The sequence below is a fragment of the Nothoprocta perdicaria genome, unplaced genomic scaffold (genome assembly GCF_003342845.1).
Source record: "Nothoprocta perdicaria isolate Ctin4 unplaced genomic scaffold, notPer1 scaffold_206, whole genome shotgun sequence".
Taxonomy (NCBI): domain Eukaryota; kingdom Metazoa; phylum Chordata; class Aves; order Tinamiformes; family Tinamidae; genus Nothoprocta; species Nothoprocta perdicaria.
Window position 1 is genome coordinate 1,180,159 of NW_020455272.1, and position 23,789 is coordinate 1,203,947.

At 44.6% G+C, this 23,789-nt stretch overlaps 2 protein-coding genes across 2 annotated transcripts; one reads left to right on the forward strand and one right to left on the reverse strand.

Moving 5' to 3' along the window:
- Window positions 1-96: 96 nt before the first annotated feature.
- Window positions 97-13,009, reverse strand: DESI1 (desumoylating isopeptidase 1). The gene is made up of 6 exons (XM_026038256.1): window positions 12,909-13,009; window positions 6,004-6,025; window positions 5,081-5,150; window positions 4,331-4,440; window positions 3,430-3,552; window positions 97-2,813 (listed from the first exon to the last, which is right to left on the reverse strand). The coding sequence occupies exons 1-6, from the start codon at window positions 12,997-12,999 to the stop codon at window positions 2,720-2,722; spliced, it is 510 nt and encodes a 169-aa protein (XP_025894041.1). The 5' UTR covers window positions 13,000-13,009; the 3' UTR covers window positions 97-2,719.
- Window positions 13,010-13,577: 568 nt separating this feature from the next.
- On the forward strand, window positions 13,578-23,459 carry XRCC6 (X-ray repair cross complementing 6). The gene is made up of 12 exons (XM_026038255.1): window positions 13,578-13,692; window positions 13,788-13,903; window positions 14,056-14,194; window positions 14,570-14,824; window positions 15,054-15,237; window positions 16,367-16,553; window positions 18,029-18,197; window positions 19,314-19,475; window positions 20,471-20,600; window positions 21,422-21,522; window positions 22,013-22,126; window positions 22,775-23,459. The coding sequence occupies exons 1-12, from the start codon at window positions 13,611-13,613 to the stop codon at window positions 22,975-22,977; spliced, it is 1,842 nt and encodes a 613-aa protein (XP_025894040.1). The 5' UTR covers window positions 13,578-13,610; the 3' UTR covers window positions 22,978-23,459.
- Window positions 23,460-23,789: the final 330 nt, after the last annotated feature.

Genomic DNA, 23,789 nt, shown 5'->3' on the forward strand with positions numbered 1-23,789 from the left:
ATTATAATAAGAAAAAAAAAAAGGGGGGGAAACCCCTAAAACATCACTTTCTGATGATGTTCTTAACATTTTTAAAATGGTTCGGAGGAACCCCAATAACACAAGACAGAACAGTAAACCGGGGCAAACGGGTTCTGCTCTCTTCCAGGAGTTCAGCTTCCCTGCCCCTTTGTCAATCAACTGGCTGAAATTCTTGGCTTATATACACTTACATACATTTCTCATTCTACCTTATATTCCTATAAATAAGTATGGCTGGGTGGAATGTTGGGAATACAGTTCTACACTCTTCCCGTATCCGTCTTTGGAGAAGGCAGGTTTCTAAAAGGCCTAACCCAGCACAGGGATCTCTCTCTTCAGTAAGTCCAAGCAAGCAGCATCCCCTCCTGATGGTCTTTTGCCACAGAGTAGGTGCAGACACAAGGGTGCCCCGTGCGAGCTCCTCTCGGAGCTCTGTGGCTACTGCAAACAGAGTTGTGCCGAAAGACAAGGCACCTCCATGGGGCTGTGCCCTATCAAACTGGCTAGACCTGCTCGGCTGGGGAAGCTCCAAGATCTCCCCTGTAACTGCGTTTTAGACACCTACCACAGGTGAGAGACCAGGTACTCCTCACAAGAGAGGTATGGGAAAAGACTGGAGGGGCTATAGAGAACAGGAACATGAAGGTATGGCTTAGCAGAACGCAAACACTTACCCATTCCTCCTCCAAGAGCACCAAAAGCTGTTCACAGATGTTTTATTACTGAACGACTCCCCCCTGTCCCTCCTCCACAAACGCTGACTTTCAGTAGCGAAAATGGAGGAAGGATTGAGAGCTTTCGTGTAGTCCAGAACTAACCGTTAAAGCTGTTTCAGAGTCCAGCACATCAAAAAGCTTAAGGAGAAGTTCATGGCACAAGCAGAGAACGACAGAAGGAGGAAAAATATTTTGGGCTGCAGCGACCACTGCTGTGCACTGAGAGCAGGTACAATCCCAACTGCAGAATGCACTGACAGTACCTTGTTTTTATGTAGGTAGTGATTTCACAAGACGCAGGGCAAAAAAAATACTTGATGCAGCCTCAGTTAGCTGTAGTTTTCCTCTGTTCCATCCGCAGAGAAGTATGAATGATTATAGTTCTCATGGAATAATAGCATGAAAGAGTTATTACCTGGGGAGAAGGTGTCCCACAGATAGAAGTTATCTACTTTAGGTACACAGGAGTTTTCCAGTGCGGGACATTTAAGGTGCAGGACTGAACTTGCTGCAATTCTTTTCACAATAAAGCACTGGACAATGGGCTATACACTTGCATAGACGCTTTATCAGCAGCATCCAGCATGTGCATCCCCCTTTATGGAGAATCAGCAGCACTTTTGGATTTGGGGAATGTTCCAGTTGTCTGATGACTCTTTGCCTGTGTTCCTTCCTAAAAGGAACTGCTACAGAGTTGTCCAGGTAAAAGTATATATAGATGCATGAAAAGTGAACGTGACTATTCTTTCCCTAATCTTTTCCCACTGCAAATAACAACAAAGCTCTAGGAGACTCAAATTGGGAGATGCTGTACAGGTGCAATCTAATGTCATTCTGAGGATAAAACTGCTTCTGAATGTGTTCTGATAAATGCAGCTGTTTCACAGAAAAAGCTCAAGTTTAGACTTGCACATTTTCTTTAGATTTGGGCAGGCCAGATAGATACCTATTTCTCTTACACTTAGAGTCCTGCTTTGGATGTGACTGCTTTGGAAAGGACAGTGATATCTGAGAAAGTTGCAACTCCTACTGTAGCTGCAACTGGATACTGAAGGCAAAATTGGCCTATCTTGTATTATTATGTAGTTGCTGTGCTATTCCTGACTTCCTGTACTGCAAATTTGGCATCGTGAGCAAAACCAGCTCTTGTGTGAGGGCAGATAGTTATTAAGATTCTTTACATTTGCTAGAAAGCTTGCTCGGGAGAAAAAGAAACTTTTCACTTTGTTTTCATCTCACTCCAAATGTGTTTCCACCATCTCTGCTCACGAGATCGTTTTTTCAGCTCTCATAATTCTTGGATCTGGCAGGACGTGGCTCTTGCTGATTTTCATCTGCAGCCTCTCCCTCCCTTCCCCTCCTCAATCTCATTGAAAGGTGCAGTGTTGAGAGGGACAGTTAGTTCAATTAGGCCACCTTCCCCACAGAGCTATGTCATTTCAAATGTTCTAATCAGATGAGTTTAGCTTTTCCCCTGAGCAGACAACGCAAGGTCAATGAAATACACAGCAGGCCAACCCTGGGAGACCTTTGCTTTCCAGGCCACAAATGCTTCCTTTGTCGTTCTGCTACAGGCATGAGTAAATGTCACCATAATACATGTAGTGACAAGAGATAGAGATGTGAGCCTGGCAATGGATGGCTGGAATATCCCCTTATTTACCCCAAATTGTAGAATGGGCCCTTGAACGTTCATGGAATGAATCCTCACTTTACTGTCATGGGAGTTATTTCAAAAGTGACAGTCTACTCGGGCAAGACAGCCTTTATAAGTTAGTATAATACTATTAGAAATTATGGCAATCTTTTTGGTAGCATTGTCTTCCATGCACCCTGATAAATCCTCTCCCTAGGAAATTTGAAAACTTATCTTGTCATTTCCATAGAGTTAATTCTGATGGTAAATTATAAAATAGAAATCTGGTAATTCATGATTAAAAAGGAAGAGGCCTGGTGAGGCTGGGCACACCGGGTCACTCCTGTTAGCTCTGTCCATTATGTCTGCTGAAGGTGTTTCCACCCGGTGGCTGGATCTGGATGGAGTCCAGGAGTGGCCTTAAAGCTTGTCCAAAAGGTCTGAGAAGGCAAAGAAACAAAAAAAAATTCAAATAGTTCCCTGAAGAACATTTTGTCCCATTTACCATGGAAATGCACTCACTTCCTAGAGCAGAATCAATCAGTCTTATAGAAGCAAATTTGAAGAATAAAATCTCACTATAAACTAGAGAACACTAATGTGCTAACGTGATAATACCACATTTGAAACCAGCTGTTGGTAACGCACTCTATTTAATGAACATTTTCAGTGTCATAGGCTGGATTTTGTTCACACACTTAAGTACCACATCAATGTTAAAGATTCTGCTAGAAGAACAGCCTCTAGCCCCTCCTTACTGAACAGTGGTTCAGTACTTGCAGAATAATTTCTGTTGCAACGTGTAGCACCTGGTTTATCTTTCAATACAACTCATTCAATTCTTTAATTTTCCAGGCAATTCCAGGGCAGCTGGTACAGAGGTACAGAGTATGGTACAGAGTATTATAAGGGTTAAAAATAGAGCAAGTTGCCTCCTTTCTCTCACTTCATGAAGCACAATGGAGAATTAGCAGAAACTGGCACTATGGCATCGGTGGAATATTAGGTGTTAGCATGAAGCAAGATACTACAGAGAGAAGTGGAACTCATACTCACGTGGCAAGCACCTCGGCTGGAAGGTCGGTGATGTAGGAAGGGATCTTTCTTCCTGTCAGGAACTGTGCCACTTCATTACTGAAGGTGTTGCAGTTATGTTCAAAGAGGTTATAAGACTCTCCTCTGTGCCACAGGAAAGGAATTGAAACATGGAAAGACAGACTCAGCCTTAAATCTAACAAGCAGAGAACCTTAGACCACTAATGCGAAACATCACCTGACATTAGCACTTTTCATGCCAAAGGTCTCTAAGGCAAAAAGGCAAAATACAGAAGTCAGTTCACCTTCAAATTCAATTGAATCAGGGTGGACAATGACATCAGTGCATCACTGACACCAGACAAATGCTTTTGTGGAGGGTAAGTGAGGTCAGCTTTCTTCATTTAAAACCACAGAAGGAATGAAGAGAAATCACAGGAACTACTGACAGTGAAATTTAGCCCAAACACTCAATTCTACACTTCCCTATTCTTGTGGAGAGCATACTAGACTCTTTAGCAGTAAAGACTTCGATTTTACTCATCTGAAAGTTGGCAGCTCTCCTACAACACTTTGCCTCTGACTCAGAAAGCACTGTTTACTGAAACATTTCATACACTGCCTTCACTTTCTCTGATGATCCTCTCAGAGAGGCATCAGGCATCATCCCATTTTGCAGCGTGAGAGCTTTCCGGCAGAACGTTTCCCAGCAGAGCACAGCACCTTGGAGGGCTGCTAGCTCGCAGCTCACTGCACCAGCACATCAGCTCCAGCCTCGGGTTTAGAGGGCACCAAGTATTACATTAGTAGTGTAATACCAGTAGCCCTTTGGGCATAGGGTTGGTCTCCCAACACCTTCCTCCCTTCTGCTCCCAGGCACTTTTCTCGGTACGCAGATTTTACCAGAAAAGCTGCTACTAACCGGAACATAGATTCTCCCAACGAGGAAAGATATTCCAGGAAGATCTCCTCTGTGACTTCAGTGTTCCCCAGGTCAACAACGGAATCTGGAGGGCCAAGCAGTGTCCCCCCCTGCAAGAATTAAAAGCCAGAAGAAAACATTAAATGGACAGAATACTTTCTTTTGAAGGATTCTATGGAATAGAGCTGTCATGGGTTGCCCACGCACAAAGGAGGAACTTTTAATATGTTTGTCAAGTACAGAGCTCTACTGGCTTCCCTCATTCTGCACTTGGAGAATAAGAGAGAACATGCAACTTGCACACTGGCTTCTTTAAGCTGAACGCTCTAAACTATGGCAAAATTTCACTTTAAAAGGGCAGCCCATTGGTTTTGCCTCTGCAAGAAGAGAAAGAGCTGTCGAAGCATTATGGATTTTTTATTTTTAAAAGGATGCTTTGAGTTGCCAGTCTGCAGGCAAAAACTGTCCATACAGAATTAGATGAGATGTTGATCAGGCAAAGCAGCTGCTGACAGTGTCTCTCTACCCAGGATACCTTCACTGAAGTAAGCCCCAACCTCCATTTATTTGGGTTTAAATGCATCATTCACATTCCTTTCCCTAGATGCCCAGGGCCACCACTGAGCCTTAGCTGGCTGAATTCAGAAGTCTCTTCACTTACTGATTTTTTGAAGGACAGCAACAAAATTCTGTTCAGTTAACCCTACGACAAAATTATTTTATCAGAAAAAAGTAAAAAGTTTAACTTACAGGTGCACAGCTGGAGATTCCCCCGCTGCCATAGAAGAACTCATCCTTATGGACTATAATAGAGGTGTGCCTGCCAAAAAGCACAGAAAGGAGGTGAAACAAAGGAAATATTTCATCTAACATACAAGCCATTGGTAAGTTCACATGCTCAAGGACATCGTGGAAGGGAGTAACTTTGAAAGACAAGGTGAAGGTGTTTCTGTGACTAGGAGCAGCATCTCCTGGGACACCAGCAGAAATGAAAACAGTGATTCTCAAGCCTCATGTAACACTGCAGATGGGGAAAAAAGAGGTTCAGCTGGGTGGTGCCCAAGCACCAATGAACGTGGCAAGAAAAGGAGACTCCAGGCTCTCCTTCAGCTAAAGACACAAGGATGGAGCCACAGAGATGGCGCCAGCCCCACTACTACGTTGCCAGAGGAAGCCGTGTCTGGCTGACAGCCACAACCTAGGAAAGTCTGGGCAATTGCTGAAGAGGCATGGGAGATGGATGGACTTTGATTTTTGTTCTGTTTATTTCATTCCTGGATGCAAATTATAGCAAAGTGAGCAATGTTTTGTAACTGAATGTAGTCATAGCTCCCAAGTACCATGTGGTGCTGCCACCTCCTCTTGCACTGTCATGCTTAGCCATGCCTGCAATTAGCAGATAAAATGTTTGGGATGAGGACAGCATCCCAGCCTACAAAAGGACACAAGAGCAGTAAAATGACACAGCCGTGGGGTCCACGGAGCTCTGACTCCAGAAGAGCAACAGGTACCTGACTGTACATCATTTTACTCWATTTCAGGAGCAAAAAGTTCCCACGTCCTTCAGCATCAGCTTACTTAAGGTCTGAAGCATATATAATCTCATATTGAAAACACTTCCTAGGCTGTACAGTGTTTAACATACATTATGTAACTTAAATCCAGTCACTTACCAGATGCCATCCAGCTGTTTCCCTGTAAGCAGAGAAAGGAAGCATTATTAGCAATGTAATTCCCAGATTTCAGCCTCCTTTCTGTCAGTCACCAAGGTATCCTGCCTATTACTTCAGCCCCATAGTACCCTCAGARACACAACTTTCATTGCAGAGCTGCTTCAAAAGCAGCAGCACGTCTTTCTTTCAAGCAAGCTACTCTGCCCACACTTGTGCCTTACTTTTCTCCTCCTGCTTGAGGAGCTGGCAGTGCCATCCTATCCTGCCAATGTTCACCTTTTATCTACAGACCAAGAYGTGGGGGACGTTTTGCTAAAATTAAGAGTACCCAGCCAGGATGCGCAGAGCTGAGTTTCACACTCATTTCAGACTTGCAGGCAGTTAGCACAGAGTACTCAGCTCTCCTTTTAAATAACTGATGAGAAATCAGGCTTGAACCGAGGATCTGTGGGCGAAAGTCTCCACAATCTATGCCATGGCTTTCCCTCCCTCTTAAAAGGAAAGAAAATCAAATCATTTGCAGGACTGAACTTTACAGAAGCTATAAAACTAAATTAAGACCTTTGTAGAACACAACCATCATCAGCAAAGATTTTTTTTGGGCATTACTAGATTGATAATATTATGTTGTCTTAGATAAAAAGTCCCTTCTGAAATGCTTTTCCAGACCTCTGAAGGTATCTTTTTCCAATAGGAAGACTAAACCTATCCTCCTCCAGGGTGAAATCTCAAAATGAAACCGGTCTGTRAAAGGTCACTACCTGGTACTGCTCCAGGTTAAATCACTTAACCATAAACTAAGGGTTTAGTCCTTAATAACACCACCCTTTAGGCAAAGGCAGCGTGCTATAACACAAACATGGTATAATTTTGATTTGCTAAACAAGGGACAACACACAGAAAAGGGGTTTTAAAGCAAAATAACCATGCAAAACCGTATGTGGCATTTCCCTGAACTGCTGGCTAGAGTGAGCACCCCTCTGCTCTGGCCCTTCATCTTTTTGGTCAGTCTTCACAAGGCTGGCTGCGATGCACGGCAGGGACGGGTCAGTCCGGCCACGGCCGCGCTCTGCGCCGACTGATGTCCCTGTGGTCACAACAGGCCTTGCTCTGGTCGCGCTCCTGCATCACCCCTATCTGAAGCAGGTAACTGTCTTAAACAAAAGTTTTTTAAAAGTCATTGTTCGTGCCTTGCTTGGACACACAAGCATCTCTTTCTTAGAGCTCTTCTAAGGATTGTCCGTATCAATTTCATCCTCTGTTTTACCTGCTTCTAATGACAAGAGAGAGAAAGTTGGGGGTTTCTTTTCTTCCTTTTTTTCTTACCTATGAAAAAGGACTTACCAAGAAGTGCTGCCTACAACACCCAAAGCTATCCTGGTAGAGAAACAGGAGGGGATAAATACCCCAAGACCCACTGCTTATAGAAATCTCTGCACTTAGTGCTTACTGCTGCACATGTGTGCAAACACATTTCCAGCAAGCAATGGCAAAGGGCTTTCCATAAAGCTTTCACTTGCTGCTTCTAAAACCGCAATACTCACTTGATGCCTGTTGCTCTTGCAAAGATTGTTGTAGCAAGAAAGGCCACCAAAKGTTGGGCTGTTCCAGCAAAACCTCAAGAGAGGGGATTCTTCCTTTCTATCGGCATTTGGGAGACTAAGTGTTCAAGTGTCACAGCGTCCAGCTCCTTCCTCTCCCAGTACAAGTTAGACACTGACATACCGTGCTGGAGAACATGAAGTCCTGAGGAAAGGCTGGGAGAACTGGGTTTGCTCAGTCTGAAGAGGAGAAGGCCAAGAGGTCTTCTTGCTGTCTATGCAACCACCTAACTGGTAAAAGAGAAGAGGGAGTATCTCCCTGCTCAGAAGTGCCCAGACAAGCTGGAACATGAGATGTTCCCAACACAGTAAAAGAAAAAAARATCTATTTTTTTCCCTAAAAGAAAAGATGGTTCAAACCCTGGAACAGCAAGGATGTGTGATTTCCATCCTTGGAGATATTCAGAACTCAACCAGATAAGGCCCTGGGGAGCCCGCTCCAACTGGACCTGCCTTGAGCAGGGGGTTGGCCTAGAGAGCCAGGAGCATCCAGGAAAGGAACTTGGCCTTAGGCTGTAGTCCGACCCGGAGGGCTCCTCTCTGGCTGTTACAGCCCAGTCCCACATTCTGCAGCAGGCAGCAGCTGCCAAGGCAAGAGCTCACGTTGTGCCAAGTACCGGTTTCGGGATATTCGTGGAGCTGCTGACCGGCTATTTCTGCTCGGCTCCTGAATGACATCACCGAGCTGGCAACACGCGCCACATCAGCAGCGCCCACGACAACAAGGCATCAATGAGAGCCCTCCAGCCACTGTGGGCAGAACAAAACCCTTCTCTGCCAGTGTGCAGCCAGAGGTGCTGCTCATAAAACGCCACGTAAGCCCCCACACTGCCAGCACACTTGGGAACTCACAGGCCTCTAGAAAACCATCATCCTCCTCCTGAAGTTTTGCCTTCACGGGTSACCCTCCTTTGTGACTCTTCTCCCAAACCCAGGCACCGCACAGGTCAGGTGACAACTCACCTAGACACAAGCACTGCCACTGCTGAGCAGCCCAAATAGAGCAACCAGGACAGACTACACTAATGAGTTAGATCTCACTTGCATTGCCCAACTTTGGAAGCTGAAGGTCACGCCAGGGATACTCCCTAAACAATCCTACAGTGCAAACAGGGCTTACATCCCATAGCACGATCCAGGAGAGGGATGGTGACAGGTAACTGGGATAGCAGCAGGCATCATCATGTTTCCTGCTCTTCCACCTCTCATTGCAACRCTCCCACCTCCTGTGCCAGGCTGCAACGCGACGGAGCTGCCTGAGGCTGCACTGCCACCAAAACCAACACGGCTGCCCACAGGCTGCCTGCAACTATTTAGAAAAGTCCAGTTCTCCAACAATTCCCATTCAAYGTCCAAAGGATGATGGCTGCAGGAACTACTCTGAATTCAATGCCTAAAGCAAAAATATCCCAGTGCTCCATATGTATATAATGTATAATAGGAATGCCAGGGTGGGGCGATGATCCGCTTTCACTACAAACTTAGGTAAGTTAAATTACCTGGCATTTGTCACAGTCTAAACATACAGTGACAAAGGCACTGTGCAGTAGCTAGAAGAGTTTAGGGTGGGAACTTGTCAAGCTTTGAAAGTTTGATTACATACCTTTCTTTCCATACTTAGCTCAAATGCTTGTATGGATCTTTCCTGAAGTTACTCTTGTGCCAGCTCAAAGAGGCATGCTAGCGGCCTCAGAGATTCCAGTGTTTGAAAGATGTGACACGGCATCTAACAATTACAGGGTTTTTACTGCTTGCTGCTACTATTTTTCTTTACAACAGGGATCAAAGAGGTTTCTTGCCAACYGACACACTGTGGGAGTACGAGAAAGATACAACGTGCGAATCGCACAACAGCCCCAGGACGCTCGGCTTACACGCAGGGCTGTGCAGAACGAGGTAGACACGTTTTCTTGCTTTGCGACCGAGTCAGGACACAGCCACCGTTGGGCAGCAAGGTTATTTTGCAAAAACAAAACAAAACAAAAAACAAACAAACAAAAAAAAAACAAGCCTAACAGCCTGTACAATTCTGGAATACAATCAAATCAGATTACTTCCATGCTTGGATTTATCTGGAAGGCCAAGCAGAAGGAAGATTAGATGCTTACCAATCTATTTTTCTGGCACACTTAACTTGTTAATCTTGAGGGTCATGCAGTGCAGTGTATTTCTGCATATTTTAAACGTCAAATTAAAGCTGAGTTTTTGCATTAAACCAAGTTATCAGGCTGAAGGACAGCACAGTTCTGAGAATTATGTAACGAGAGGGCACTTAGTTTATCCTGTTCAGAACTGATGTCATCTCTCCCTYGTGCAAGAACATCATCAGCTCCTGGGCTGTAAAGTAAGGAAATAATATGCATGGAAATGTAATCTTTTTAATAGTGTGTCTATACTTTGCAATGGACATGGTGTAGGAGACCCGAGGAGTGAATGGTCTCCCATGAAGCTGGGGGTGACAAAACATCCCCAGCCAGCTGCRGTATATCTAGCAGTGCATTGTTTTGCATATTGCTGAGATTTCCTTAGGCCAAGACATTAAAATCCCTGCCCTTTGGGGATGGAAAATTAACCAAATTAGTCAAGCAGTTTCCCTCACGTGAGCTCAAGGCGTCCAACTGAGACRCAGGACTACCCTGCTTCAGGTCCTTTCTCGCCGACGTGGTTAGAGAGATCCACAAATAGGCTGGATCGGGCAAGAGCGATGCACTTGGTTTTAGTCCTGCTAGTTGCAGGCATCATTTAAAAGCTCCAATTAAAATATATTCACATKGAAATGATTGTTAACACACACTGCACATAGCGAAAACCTTTGTGGTAGTATGAAGTTCTGCCCCTGCACTGAATCACACGCACAAGAGGCTCAGCTACAGAAGAGGAGAGTTCAGGAGGCTGCAGGACATTTTACTTTAAGCTCCTGATATAATGGGTTTGCAATCTTTGTTCAAGACCTCTCTGCCTTTGCATATCTTATTTAAAATCAATATTGCARGTGGAACTATTCTGTTATCTTCACTACCTTCCACAGAATCAGGTGAGATGTCCTGAGAATAGAAATCTCATTGCTTTCCTTTTAACATTTGTTATTTTATTAGAGCGTGGGATTGTATAGGCTAATTAGCTAAAAATAAAATCTCACATGCCATAACTGATAGTGCAGATCAACTGAACTACAGTGCTCATAAACACAAACCTCAGTAAAAGAAATATTCACAGAAAAAAAATGAAAATATTCACAGGAAGCTCACAGAAGAGGAACTAGAACAAAACCAGTCTGGGTGCAAAAGAATAAACTTTCCAAGAAAAGCAAAGACATGCACAAAGGCCACAACTAGGTCCCTCGAAAGCCTGCTCCGAACACTGCTGCGTGGCACCATCACGCTCGGGCTCATCACTGTGCTGCAATGGTGACCACTGGTTATAAAGGTAAGGTGCTCTTTAGTGGAGAAGGCTGATCCCTGAACACTGTTCTGGCAAAATACAACATCCCTCCGGATACTATCGGCATAACTGAGGCAGCATGTGGCGATACCCTGGCTTTAGTCAGCCCTGCAATGTGGGATTCACCCTCCACTGACACTGGGAGCCGTTTGATTTCCAATATGCTAGGAGATGGTTTCAGCACAACCACATATCAAATTTTTTCTTATCTCTAAAACATCTGCCTTTCAAGAAGGCAGTATCTGAGTACTACCACTCGGAGCAACAGTGCTGCTTCAGTCAAACTTGGTATCTTCGGAATGAGCATTGTGAGTGGTCCCCTGGCACTGCCCAGGGGTAGCAAGTGTTTGGCACYACATCCTGCAGCAAGACCTTTCTCCTGGGACTTCTGTGGTCTTCCTTCGTGATGGACATTATGCACAACCACTGACAAGAACTGGGAAAAGAGCTATTGATTCCCTGAAAGCTCGTGTACAGAGAAGTTTCAATAGTTTTTGTTGCCCTCAATGGGAAAAAAAACARGTATGTTTAAGAGGAAAAACTATTTTCTTCATCACTTTGCTCTTGCAGAGATTTCTAAAATGCTGTGAAGGAGCAGCAGAGCTGAGAAGAAATGCACAGAAGCCATTTAAACTTGAAGGAAGTGAGGAATAAACAATCAGTTGTTTAATGGATAATCCAGCCGCCGGATCTACGTAACCCCAAGTATTCTGGAGCCTGCCTTGTCACTATGACCCAGCAGGCCTAGGTGGCCCTGTTGCACACACATGTCTTAACTAGTCAGTGGGCAGTGCTAACAAGAAACATTTCCCACGCTGTGGTGAAATGTGGTCAGACTTTAAAGGTTTTGTTACTCAGACTCACAAAAGAATAGTGCCAAACTCTGCCTCAAGCACTAAGTTTTAAAACTGTTGTTTGGACAGGGGAAGTGGCACCATAGGTAGACACATGTACTGTGTTTTTATGCAGAAATTCAGAAAGGAACGAGATACCAAAGCTTGTTTTGTAGATAATAATTAAAGCTGAAAAGTCTTGCCTTGCTGTATGTGAAGAGCTGCATGGAGACAAATACATTGACAACCTATTTCTGTACAAATCCATGCTTGGGCAAATTTTAGAGTAATAGTTAAAATCAGCTCAAGTTGAACACACTTAAATCTCATGCACACACACACCCTATATCTTTTATATAGATTTATGACTCTTTATTTAGCACACACCAAAGCACAGCGGTCAAAACCTACCAGGTGAGCAAGTCGCTTCCCTGAGGGGAGTGACAGAGCTGGCTCCGACCACTGGGAAAAACAGTCTGGCTGTTATTCCCAGCGGGAAAAGCAAACCTTGCCAGGTCCCTGCTGCCATCTGCCTAACGGGGTGTAGCACGCAGGGTATGAACCGTTCGACCTTGCACACCTACCACCGGCACGCACAGCGGGAGGCGGATTTTCCATTTGTGCTTTCRGGAAAGCAGAGGATCTCCATTCAGGATGAGGCAAAGGGCCCCGAAGCGCGCGCCCCGCTCGCAGGGAGCCTGCGGAGGCGGCTGCTGTCACGCAGGCCGCGGGCTGGCAGGGGCCCGGGGGAAGGCTCCAACTCCCTCCCTTTGCCTCGACACCTGCAGAGCTCGGGGCAGAGCCCGCTGCCCGCGGGGCCGCCCGGCGCCGCCGGCCCCGGCCTCCCGCCGCACGCGGCCCTCGGGCCTCCAGGGCCCCGCACGGCCGCGGCGGGAGCCCCTCCGGACAACGGCGACAGCGGAGCCGCCCGGCGCGGCGCAGGGCGGGAGAGGGCGGCTCCCCCGCCGCCGCCCCGCGGCCGTTACCGGCTGCCCGCGCCCCGCCCGTGCCCGGGCCGCGCCGCCCTTACCCAGCATGAGGGGGCTGAGGCGGCGCGCCATGCCCTTGGACAGGTCGTACACGTAGAGCTTCACGGGGTGCAGCGCCAGCGGCTCCTCCATGGGGGCCGCGCGCGGCGGGGCGCGGCGGGGCGCCCGCGGCCGGGCCCAGGGGCGCCCGCGCACCGGGAGAGATGGAGGGAAGGCGAGAGGGAGGAGGGACGCGGGGGAGGAGGCGCGGGGCGGCCCCGTTCCCGGCCCGGCGGCGCCCCCGCTGCTCGCGGCTCCGCGGCGACACCGACTGTGAGGTGACAGAGCCGAACGGAAGCGGCGACGCCGCCCGTGCGCATGCGCCGCCCCGGCACTGCGCCGCTAGGCAGCGCGGCCGTTCGCGCCGGGGGCGGGGCTTCGCTGCGGGGGCGGAGCCAGCGGCGCGGGAGGYGGGACGGGGCAGTGCTCCTGTCATTGGCCGGCACGCGCCGCCTCTTCCTGCTTGAGACCGCATCTCCCGCCTTCTTCTTCACCCGCAACCAATCGAACCGAGGGAGGAGCGAGGCGTGGCACCACTTACCCTCCAGCTATTGGCCAGAGTTCCCGCGGGAGGCGGGTCCCGCGATGAGTGGCAGGTGGCGGTGAGGCGCGCGTGGCCGCGGCCGTTGGAGGAGCGGCGGTTGGGGACGGCCAACGGTTGCGCGGGCGCTGCCCCCTCTGCGCGCTCCGCCGCGCTCGGGACCATGTCGGAGTGGAAGTCCTACTACCGGACCGAGGGCGCGGGCGAGGAGGATGTGGAGCAGGAGGAGGGCGCGGAGGAGGCCGGTAAGGCGCCCCGGCCGCTGCCGCGCCGCCCCCGGCGCCCCGGGCAGGAGGAGGCAGCTGTTGAGGCTGCCGTTTCTTCCTCCCCCTTTCCGCAGCAGAGAACAGATACGCCGGTCGGGACAGCCTCATTTTCCTAGTGGATGCTTCCCAGGCCATGTTTGAGCCGTGTGATGAGGATGAGGAGTACTCCCCCTTTGACATGACCATGCAGGTGAGCGTCGTCGCGGAGCTGACATATAGCTTGAGAGAATTATTGCAGTTCTTGATTTTGCTTATATGAACTCTGAACTGCTAAAGACAAAACTACCACACTGTTTTGCAGCTGACTTTCTTTGTGTTTTGGCCTGTGTGCGTTCTTTCCAGTGCATCCGGAATGTGTATATCAGCAAAATTATTAGTAGTGATAAGGACCTGCTCAGTGTTGTGTTCTATGGCACGGAAAAGAACAAGAATTCTGCAGACTTCAAGCATGTTTACGTCCTTCAGGAACTGGACAATCCAGGTAAAAAGCAGTGAAGCGATGTGAAGGTTTATGTAGAAGACAGGAAAAGAAAATCTGTGTAATGGCCTTGTCACTAGATGACCTGTTGGAAAGAGAGAGTTGTCAGAAAAACAAAAATGCTCCTGTTTCCTGATAGATTTAGAAACTTTGTGAGATTCTGTCCTTTTCTGATATAGTTATTTTTGTTTTAACATGGTGATTCACCTGTTATCAGCTAAAGCTGAAAAGATTTTAGTGAAGTCTTCAAAGCCTGTCAGGTCTCTGCCTCTGAACAGTGAGTGTTCATGCTAAGGCACCCCAGAGTCCATGCCAGTGCTTGCTTGGAGGAATTCTTTCAGTATTTCTGATGCCTGCAAATGCTGTTGCTCTCTATAGGTGCAAAGCGTATTCTAGAACTGGACAAATACAGAGGAGACCAAGGACAGAAGCTTTTCCGGGAGACCTTTGGCCACAATGACAACTATTCACTGGGGGAAGCGCTTTGGGCCTGCTCTAATCTCTTCAGTGATGTTCGGGTGAGATTGAGCCACAAAAGGATCATGCTGTTCACCAATGCAGATGACCCTCACGCCAATGACAGCGCTAAATCCAAGCTGGCCAGGACCAGAGCKGGTGATCTTAAAGACACAGGTCATTGTTTTCCCCTTTAACTTAGGCCTGGGATTTAAGATAGAGTAGAAGTGATGTATCCTCTCTGTGCTATGCTGTTTTGAAGGTAAAGAAGCTCTTTTGCCTCTTTCACTGAGAAACTGTCACATCCAGTKCATGTGACAATTTGGTGCTCAAATTCTTTGCATAGATAGAGACATCTAAGAGTGCTGAGGAACCCGCTCATATCTGTCTTTTACTTTGTCTCTAGGTATCGTCTTGGACTTGCTGCCCTTGAAGAAATCTGGGAAGTTTGATGTCTCCTTATTCTACAGGGACATCATTAATGTAGCAGAGGATGAGGAGTCTGGGATCCAGCCGTGTGAGTCAGAGAAACTGGAACAACTCATGAAGAAAGTACGAGCAAAGCAGACAAAGAAACGGGCATTAATCAGGTGTGTTTTTAAATGTGACGCTTCATTCCGTGTAAGAACCTAATGTTGTGTTTTTGACTATATCTCACCCTCCTTCATCTGGAAGGGTAGTTCTGTAAAGGCATCGATGCTTTTGATCCTCTTGGGGATTGCAGTGGAGAGTAAAGTTAGTAAAGTTGGGCTCTTTTTTTTTTTTTTTTTTTTTCTCCTCCTCACTGTGTGAAATCTCATGCATTGAGCTCGGCCAGAAAATATTTTGGAGGAAAAAAAAAAAGCTATCACCAAAATAAGACAACTACCACAAAGCTGCAGTTCATAATAGCAGTGTTTAGTTTATAGCAAAGTCYGGCTGAAGTGATGCTTTGCTTACCAATATTAACTTAGAGAAAAAAAGAATCAGTGTATCTGATAGGTCTTTTGCCCTAGTACTARCTAGTCATATGTGGCCATTCTGTCTGGGCATTTGGTAATCTGCTAATAGATTCATACAGCCTTGATTTTTCTTATCTCCAGCTGAAAGGTTAGAAGTACTTCCAGAGAGATTAAAGGGATCTTGACAAAGAAGACAGAGGTTTTTTTAGTGGAAAAAGAAATGAAAAGAAATATAAATCACCCGCTTAACTTTTTTTTTCACAAGTCTGTAGGAGAATGATTTAGCTATGCAGTATAGGAATGAACTTCAAGGCCATACCTGTCTTCTAGAAGGGAGGAAATATCATTTGTATTACTTCACTGCTTTGCCCTCAGAACTTTTTTTTTTCATTTTTTATCTTGGTGATACTCTCTGGGGGAATTTTGCCTTCTGCTCGAGCAGCTGTGTGAATTTGCACATTTTCAAACAGTACAAATGGGTATAGAAGTGGGCTTTTCCTGCGCTCTGCCTGAGGATAATCGCTCTTCAGTTTAGAAAAGAATGGAAAAAATAGGGTAAATCATTAGAGCTGTCATTAMAAAAGTACAGCATGCTTTTCTATAAGTGAGATTATGAAGCAAATAATACYGTCTTTTCTGAGATATGTGTGGTTTTGAGGGGCAGAATAGGAGGTCTGAGAAAATAAAGCTGTGTGGGGATATGACATACTTCTAAAAATTATCTTTGAGAGTCTCAAGTCTGCACYTGCTTTTTATTTATTTATTTATTTTTGTGCAGGCTAAATCTGTATTTGAGCCAAGATCTCTCTCTAACTGTGGGTGTATACAGCCTCCTTCAAAAAGCTTATAAACCATATCCAGTGAAGCTTTATCGGGAAACCAACGAGCCAATTAAAACAAAGACAAGGACTTTTAATGGAAAAACAGGCAGCTTGCTTCTGCCCAGTGATACAAAAAGAGCTCAGGTAATGAATTCACTACGTCTCTTTTTCCTGTCACTGTGATTAGGAAGTGAGGAACAGAATATGAAGCATGGTACTGCTTTTTCCATATTTTTCTTGCATGAGCAATAGCAAAAATATTTGTATCCGCATATCCTGGTATAGTTTGGTCACTTCTTAAGCTAAGTAGAAGGAGAGTGGGTTGTTTCCTGGGTGGGCCTCTCAAGAGGGGCTAGCCTAGCTAGCTACTGGTATAAGTCTGTTTGAGAATTTGAGTCATGTTTTTTATATACAGCAGAACCAGATTGTCAGAACTGGATCTTCTGTGGCCACTTGTGATCTTTTATTTGCTAGAAACAGATTTTGACCATTTTATTACAATTACGGTAAATTTACACTGCTTATTTAAGGATAGACATGTGAATTGCATGGATTTTGTTGTTTTGTTTCCATATTAGGTATATTAGCTCTATTTTTGTTATTTTGTTCCTTGCATTCCCGTCTTGGTTCGTAGTTTCTCTGATACAGAGTCACTGACTGTCATGCTCTRCTCAGGCACAGCCTTGTTTCAGAGCAGGTCATGCAGTTGTTAGGTATGCTGTCGTAAGCACACTTTGTGAGTCCTTCCTTGTCAAAGTCTCTTAAAGCTATCTTCCTGAGATGTGATATTARGCTTATTCAGACTGGACACTGGTTTCTTGAAATATATTAGAGCAGATTAGCAGAAAGGTGAATGTTGAGCCCCTAGTCCCTGCTGGGCTAGTGTCTATAAGCAGACTACAATATGTTCTCATTTCTTTTGTGACATATGAGTGATGCTTCAATAGCTTGAGTTGTTAATCAGTCTTTCTGCTGGAGCAGATCAGGAGACATAGACAGGTCRGGTGGAACCTCTCCAGGAGTCCGGTCCAACTTGAGCTCAGAGCAAGACTCGACTCTAAACTACATAGGGTTGTTCAGGGCTTGTGCTGGCCCATTCCGAGTAACCTCAAGGGTGAGRTGCTGCAGCCTTTCTGTGCCAAGTCTTGACCACTGTCTTGAGAAACACTCAATTAACRTTTTCTTAGCGTCCAGTCTGAATTTCTTTTGATACAGCAGTCTGTATCTGTATCATTAGCTCCACTAATGTACACTAGTACAGTACACTCACCCCTGTACACTAATGAGGAGAGCCTGGGTCTGTCCTCTCCCTTTTTGTTGCCCTTCACATTGTTTGGTAGTCATTTTCTTAGAGGTCCACTGGGTGTAAGAAATGCTGTAAGAAATACTGTGCCATTTTAATACTCTGAGGTACTAAAACTAGCGCAGTGGGTTCTGAAAAAAAAATTGAGAATAAAAAAYAAATGGCTAAAAATGAGCATCTTTTCTCTTTGTTCTTCCTGTCATTCCATTGCCTTTTAGTAGATCAGATTTTATTATTCCTAAAGCTGTTTTTGATCAGATTCTATCCTTTTGCTCAACACTACTGCCTGCTTTTTCCCTTTCACCCTCTCCTTTAGACATATGGAAACCGTCAGATTGTGCTGGAGAAAGAGGAAACGGAAGAATTAAAACGTTTTGATTCACCAGGCTTGGTTCTGATTGGCTTCAAACCACTTTCAATGCTAAAACAGCATCACTTTATCAGGCCTTCGCAGTTCATCTATCCTGAGGAGGCCCTAGTAAGAGGTGAGCAAAGATGRGAATGGAAAAGTCAGAAGAATCACACCCTTGTGTGTGATTCTAGCTRGTAACCAGCTAGATTTAGTGTGATCAAGCAGGGATTGCAGCGATTCCATTTGGCATCTTTGCCTAGTTTAAAAATCTGTTAAAGGTGCATTTTAACTATTGCTGCCTCTCCCAGTGCWATTCTTGTTTTCTTCAATAGCAGAAGTGCTGATTCTGCTTCATATTTCATCCATTGTAACACACTGCTAATGGAACTGAACAGATGTGACCCTGAAATACTTGCTCTAATCAGTCATAATTATAACTAGTTTTTAAAAGTGAAGGATTCTAGTCCTMTGTAAGAAGGCAAAGATGGTAAAAATAGTGCAATTTTGAATCTGCATCAGCTAGAAGTAGAAAGACATTGCTAAGGAAGTGTGGTTAACAGCATCTTAATGGCTTCTTTTAATGACAGCGGTTGCCAGAAGGAGAAGACATTAAGGACTGCCTTTTCTCCCTTGTTTATGTGTCTACTAAGGTCTACTAACCAAAAAATAGAGTATTAACCCTTCCAAGGTGCATTATCAAGAAAAACCTTAACTTGTCCCTCTTTATGAGACAATGACTAGATGCCTTGCGTTGTCTGACAGAAGCAGCAGCTCTACTATGGCTTTTCCAGCTTAGCAAAGACCTGAATCAATCRTATTATTCATTTGGGAGTCCTTTCTTGACCAACCTAGCTGATSAAATTTAAGTAAACATGTGTAGACCTGGAGAGAAGCATATTGCAGTCCAAATCCTTGGTGTATTACTTCTGTCATAGGTCCTAGGATGTGCAGCTACTGTTGTGTCCCACCAGACCAAAGAGAGGCTTTGTATAAACCTCTTTCCAGTTCTCAGGCTTATTTCTTTTCTTAGATGTTGATGATTCCAATTCTTTCACCAGAACGCTCGCTGATTCGATCATGGGAGACTCCTTTTCAAATGCCTCATCTTCCCAAATGTGCTTTTTACCCCTGGATCACTGTGAACATTTAAAACAAATCACTAGCATTCAATCTGTAGTGCCTAGAGTTATATACCTGAAATCTATGAGAGGAAAAAAGCCCTTAATGTAATGCGGTCTTTACTTTGCAGGGAGTACAACACTTTTTAATGCCTTATTGATGAAGTGCTTGGAGAGAGAAGTGTTGGCACTGTGCAGATACACTCCACGTCGAAACACCCCACCTCGCTTTGTGGCCCTGGTTCCTCAGSAGGAAGAGCTCGATGAACAAGAAGTGCAGGTAGCCCCTCCAGGTAGGCAAGAGATGCTGCCTTTCCTCGTGCTTTTGGAAGCAGTCAGCAAAATCCARCTTCCTGGGCTGAATAGAACTACTATTTTTGCTGCCTTAAAAGCAGGGGAGAGTGCTTTCCGACATCCCCTTGCTTTGGTTTTCTTGCTGTAAGTGTCTGATGTTGAAGAGGATGCTGAGGGGTCCTTGGCTGTAGTTCCTGCTTGAAATCTCTGCAGACAGRTGTGGTGTAAATGCATTGTGCAGTGATGTATATGGTGGTACATCTGTGAGACAAGACTGGTGCTGTCAGCAACGCTGTGCAGCTATATTCATACAACTGAGTTATAAAAGCCTCAGTTGCTTCAGTGCTTGCTCAGGTATAACATGGCTGCAGTATTTCCTCTGCTTCGTACCTTTTTTTTTCCTAGCAGATTCAAGTAACTGGCCCAAAAATGAAGAACTTTTTTTTCCAGATGGCTGACTAGGCGCTTGCATCCTTTCCAGACTGTTGTGTCACTGGACACTTCTTATTGCTTTCTAAAGCATTAAATTAATAATTTCACATACTGAGTCTGACAGCTTATSAGGGAGCAAAGTTGGATAGCTTTTATTTATTTATTTATTTATATTTTCTCTAGAACTGGAACATTCCCTCCTAGGAGAATGTAAAGTAGAGGAATAACTTACAGACTTGTATTTAACAATCAAACAAGTCATTTTCAAGCTCTATTCCAATGAGAAGTAGGCAAGTTGATTTCCTGCATAAAAAGCATCTCTTAGCTCTGCGTTTAGCTTGATTCTCATTCAAAATGGCATTTGTGATGTTGGCTATTTATGTTAGGATTGGGATTGAGTGTCATGCTATAGGTAGTAGAAGGTGTTTTTGGTTGGTGTTGATTAAACTGGCTAGTTTGGTAGTCATCAAACCTGCCTAATGGACATCTTGGGCTTTTCCATAAAATGTTTTGAGGCTCTGGTTCTACGTCACTGTTCTCTTGGTCTCTCTTTTCTGTGCAGGTTTCCACCTTATTTTCCTGCCGTATGCAGATGACAAACGGAAAGTTGATTTTACAGAAAAGGTGCCAGCCAATCGAGAACAGGTGGACAAAATGAAGCAAATCATTCAAAAACTCAGATTCAAGTACAGGTAAGTGGAGACGGAGAGGAAGGGGAGTGAGGGAAGCACAGCACGACTTCACAGCACTACTTGCTGTGTTAAAGGCATTCTTCAAATATAGTGTGAGGTTTTGAAGCCCTAGGTGGTTTTTATATAGCTGTTACTTGTAATTTCACTGGGATGTTTAGGTGTAATTATTAATCTAGTGGGCTTCCTATTTTTCTTTACATGTCCACGGTAAATGCTTTAGAAAGGCATAGTTAGAAATACGTTGGTTGTGAAACTATCCATAACTTGGTGGCTCTACTTGGCAGTCAAGCCAGGCATCCTAAAGGCTGTGAAGCTGGTAGTTGTCTGTAAGACTTTGAAGTGATCTTTAGAGCTGATCTTCATGGCTTTGTTTCCCAATATGGCCAAACTTCACTGTGCAAATGTTGCTGTTCCTCTTTAAAATTCACACATTGTGTGATATTTAAGTCCRTTAGTGTTTAGTCTCAATCTACCGCAGATCAGACCTGGGTCTTTTGAGTACCGTAGAATTAATAGTTAGAGTTTTCATCATAGCTGGATGCATAGGATGCATTTCATGAACTGCTTTTATGGGAAATTTATTTTTAGGAAGGTAGCAAAACCAGCATTAGTGCAGAATGCGGCCATCTCCATTTGGTTCATGCATTTTTCTAACTCAGCTGATGTGTGACAGGATGATGGTTCAGCAGATAAACTGAAAAGAGGAAAGGCAGTTCCTTCACTGAGATGGATTGCTATGGAGGAAAGAGGAAAGAATTTTATTTTGAAATAAGTCTGTCTTCTCAGCAGCAAGCATTGAAATTTTGGGGGGTTCTTGACAGGACTGACAGCTTTGAGAACCCAGTTTTGCAGCAGCATTTCCGGAACCTGGAGGCTTTGGCACTGGATATGTTGGAACCGGAACAAACTGAAGATTTGACAAGTGAGACCTATTGGTGGATGCAAAGGAAGGTGGCATAGAGGAGTTTTGACCTGCTTAAAGTCAGAGATGTGTTGCTACAAATAAAAAAGAAGAAAGTTTTTGTTTGTCTTTTTAGTTATGTGCAGTTCCAAGATATGGAACTCTATCCATTCTGAAATACCTTACTTTCCAGTAACTGTTAAGATAAGGAAAAAAAAATATTCACTTTACCCTGAAAAAATCTAATTGAACCTTTTTTTTTCTTTTTTCCTTTTGTGATGAAAATTGTTTTCTCTGAAATTGCTGTCCTCAAGAGCCACATTAATATTTCAGTTTGATAACTGGCAGAATTATTGAGAGAATCATTCTGTTGGGAGTGCATTATGCCACCTTGTGGCTCTGAGAGTTTCCAGCGGCCTAATTTTGACAGGGGAATTAGCTCTTACTACTTTTTGTACTCCTGTTTAGTACCTAACAAATAACTAAAGGACAAACCTTTCCCTTTTGCCAGTGCCAAAGGCTGAGGAGATGAGCCGTAGGCTGGGCAACCTGGTGGAAGAGTTTAAGCAGCTGGTTTATCCTCCTGACTATGATCCTGATAGGAAGGCTGTGAAGAGGAAACAGGGTGAGTAATGACGCAGCACGGTGGGCTTATATCCAGCTGCAGTTCTTAGTTATCAGTGTTGTGGTATCCAACTAAAGAATGGCTGGAATGAGAACTTGCTTAGTTGTAACCCAGAGTAGTGTGGGCAAATTCCTATAAACTTTTTATTTTTTTTTTTGGCTAACTTTGTTTTTTATGACAGAGTAGTAAAGTCCTTAATACTTTGATTTGTTTTTCTSAGTGAGGAAGCAAATTCGTATATATGGATTGTTTAGCAAGTCGATAGTTAGACATCTTTAGGACTAAATATTTAACCAGTGCTCAAGTATGTGTGTGATGTGGGAATGTCAGTTAGCTGAAATGCATATTGAGTAATTGCAGCCTGCTGCCTAGATGAGAAGSCCTTTAGAAGTTTCACTTGTGCATGATGTTTCCATCAGAACACAAACTTTTGCACACTTGAGTTTGAGATCACTCATATCGATGACATCCATATAGTAAGTGACAGCTGCTGTATAGAACAAAATACCAAAATGAGATCTGAGTGTGTAGGTAGTCATTGAAATGCCATGTACTAATGACCATTAACTGTGGGATGAGCAAAGTTGTTTCTTTACGTTAAGAAATTCTTTTCAAAACCTGCTGGTCCAAAATGTATCTTTCTAACAGGTGCTTTTGATGGTCAAGCTGAGAAGAAACCCAAGACAGAGTCTATCTCCCAAGATGAACTGAGGAGCTATGTGCAGAAGGGCACTCTAGGCAAGCTCACGGTACCTGTTCTGAAGGAGGCRTGCAGGCTTTGTGGCCTGAGGGGTGGTGGGAAGAAGCAGGAGCTCATGGATGCATTAACTGAATACTTTAAAGACCACTAAGCAGGAGGAGAAGTCTATTGTTTGACTTCTCTCTGCTTAAAGTTTTAGTTSTCTTATGTGGAAGCTGTCTGTACAGTCTTGCTATAGAGGATAGAGGAGRATAGGACTCTGTTGCTGAATTTAGCAGTGGAGAAACTTTTAGCTTTGGAAAAATCTCTGCTAACTTGGGTTCTGGTCACAGTAGCCAAAGGCTAGGGAGTTAAATTCCTTGCCAACTCGGGTCACTCACTGAAAATGAACACAGCTGTGCCTTCATGGTTTCTTAATAAAAGGGTTTTTTTGGACTTTGTACTTTGAAAGACTTTTTTTGGCCACAAAGACAGCAAAATTCATTTTTATGTAAGTAAGAAACCAGAATGATCTCTGAACAGAATGACCTATGTTAATGACTCTGCATTAATTCATGCAAATCTTTGTGCTAACGGAAGGTATAAATGAGGTGTGTTACTGTGGTACTCTCCAAAACTGCCAATCGCTGTTGCTATTGTAAGCAAACGGGGTCCTTGTTCACCATCCTTTCTCCCATCAGCATTGTAAAGATCATCAGTAGATCTCAAAGGAAAAAATCACTATTGCTAAGTGGTATCCAATCTCCTGTCCAAAAACCCAACAATTTGCAAAGGTGTTCAGCCCARTTTTCCAGTTTTAAACAGTAACTGCAGAACCTGGTTAGAGAAAAGTCCTGTTCCCTAGAGGACTGCAAGCACTTACCCCAGTTAAATTACTGAATTAGCACAGAGCTTTTCCCCCTCTGTAGCAAAGGTGAGTCAGACTACTTAGAGGCTTCTGTGCTTTAACCTGTGTTTTAAAAA